This window comes from Monopterus albus, unplaced genomic scaffold (assembly GCF_001952655.1).
Source record: "Monopterus albus unplaced genomic scaffold, M_albus_1.0 scaffold298.1, whole genome shotgun sequence".
NCBI classification, from domain to species: Eukaryota; Metazoa; Chordata; class Actinopteri; order Synbranchiformes; family Synbranchidae; genus Monopterus; species Monopterus albus.
Genome location: NW_018128178.1, coordinates 448,955 through 450,790, shown reverse-complemented (window position 1 = coordinate 450,790; position 1,836 = coordinate 448,955). Strand labels below are relative to the sequence as shown.

Genomic DNA, 1,836 nt, shown 5'->3' with positions numbered 1-1,836 from the left:
TATTTACAGTGCCTTGCGAAAGTATTCGGCCCCCTTGAACTTTGTGACCTTTTGCCACATTTCAGGCTTCAAACATAAAGATATAAAACTGTAATTTTTTGTGAAGAATCAACAAGTGGGACACAATCATGAAGTGGAATGAAATTTATTGGATATTTCAAACTTTTTTAACAAATAAAAAACTGAAAAATTGGGCGTGCAAAATTATTCAGCCCCCTTAAGTTAATACTTTGTAGCGCCACCTTTTGCTGCGATTACAGCTGTAAGTCGCTTGGGGTATGTCTCTATCAGTTTTGCACATCGAGAGACTGAAATTTTTGCCCATTCCTCCTTGCAAAACAGCTCGAGCTCAGTGAGGTTGGATGGAGAGCGTTTGTGAACAGCAGTTTTCAGTTCTTTCCACAGATTCTCGATTGGATTCAGGTCTGGACTTTGACTTGGCCATTCTAACACCTGGATATGTTTATTTGTGAACCATTCCATTGTAGATTTTGCTTTATGTTTTGGATCATTGTCTTGTTGGAAGACAAATCTCCGTCCCAGTCTCAGGTCTTTTGCAGACTCCATCAGGTTTCCTTCCAGAATGGTCCTGTATTTGGCTCCATCCATCTTCCCATCAATTTTAACTATCTTCCCTGTCCCTGCTGAAGAAAAGCAGGCCCAAACCATGATGCTGCCACCACCATGTTTGACAGTGGGGATGGTGTGTTCAGGGTGATGAGCTGTGTTGCTTTTATGCCAAACATAACGTTTTGCATTGTTGCCAAAAAGTTTGATTTTGGTTTCATCTGACCAGAGCACCTTCTTCCACATGTTTGGTGTGTCTCCCAGGTGGCTTGTGGCAAACTTTAAACGACACTTTTTATGGATATCTTTAAGAAATGGCTTTCTTCTTGCCACTCTTCCATAAAGGCCAGATTTGTGCAGTATACGACTGATTGTTGTCCTATGGACAGCGTCTCCCACCTCAGCTGTAGATCTCTGCAGTTCATCCAGAGTGATCATGGGCCTCTTGGCTGCCTCTCTGATCAGTCTTCTCCTTGTATGAGCTGAAAGTTTAGAGGGCCGGCCAGGTCTTGGTAGCTTTGCAGTGGTCTGATACTCCTTCCATTTCAATATTATCGCTTGCACAGTGCTCCTTGGGATGTTTAAAGCTTGGGAAATTTTTTTGTATCCAAATCCGGCTTTAAACTTCTCCACAACAGTATCTCGGACCTTCCTGGTGTGTTCCTTGTTCTTCATGATGCTTTCTGCGCTTTAAACGGACCTCTGAGACTATCACAGTGCAGGTGCATTTATATGGAGACTTGATTCCACACAGGTGGATTCTATTTATCATCCTTTGTCATTTAGGTCAACATTGGATCATTCAGAGATCCTCACTGAACTTCTGGAGAGAGTTTGCTGCACTGAAAGTAAAGGGGCTGAATAATTTTGCACGCCCAATTTTTCAGTTTTTTATTTGTTAAAAAAGTTTGAAATATCCAATCAATTTCGTTCCACTTCATGATTGTGTCCCACTTGTTGTTGATTCTTCACAAAAAATTACAGTTTTATATCTTTATGTTTAAAGCCTGAAATGTGGCAAAAGGTCGCAAAGTTCAAGGGGGCCGAATACTTTCGCAAGGCACTGTATCTATCTATCAAGAAACTGTGTTCTACATTAAAATTAAATACCTGACATGTTTCATTTAATATACAGGATCGTATACTTCTCCCATCTGCTTTTAATGGAACCACCAGTGGGCCGCATGTGCAGTTTTTCAACCATGGTCTTAATATTACCCTTAGGAAACATCTGACTTCCCCTCTTGTCCCTTCTGAGCTGACAACAGC

General features: G+C 41.2%; 1 protein-coding gene across 1 annotated transcript in view; it reads right to left on the bottom strand.

Annotated features, from left to right (window-relative positions):
* The window catches only part of LOC109973646 (gonadotropin-releasing hormone II receptor-like), a 6,335-nt gene extending 4,651 nt beyond the window's left edge, over positions 1-1,684 (bottom strand). The window contains exons 1-2 of the mRNA XM_020623398.1: positions 1,678-1,684; positions 967-995 (exon numbers count right to left, since the gene is read on the bottom strand). Of these exons, the coding sequence (XP_020479054.1) occupies positions 967-995; positions 1,678-1,684 (36 nt within the window). The remainder of the gene's footprint in view (positions 1-966; positions 996-1,677) is intronic.
* Between the last annotated feature and the right edge of the window lie 152 nt (positions 1,685-1,836).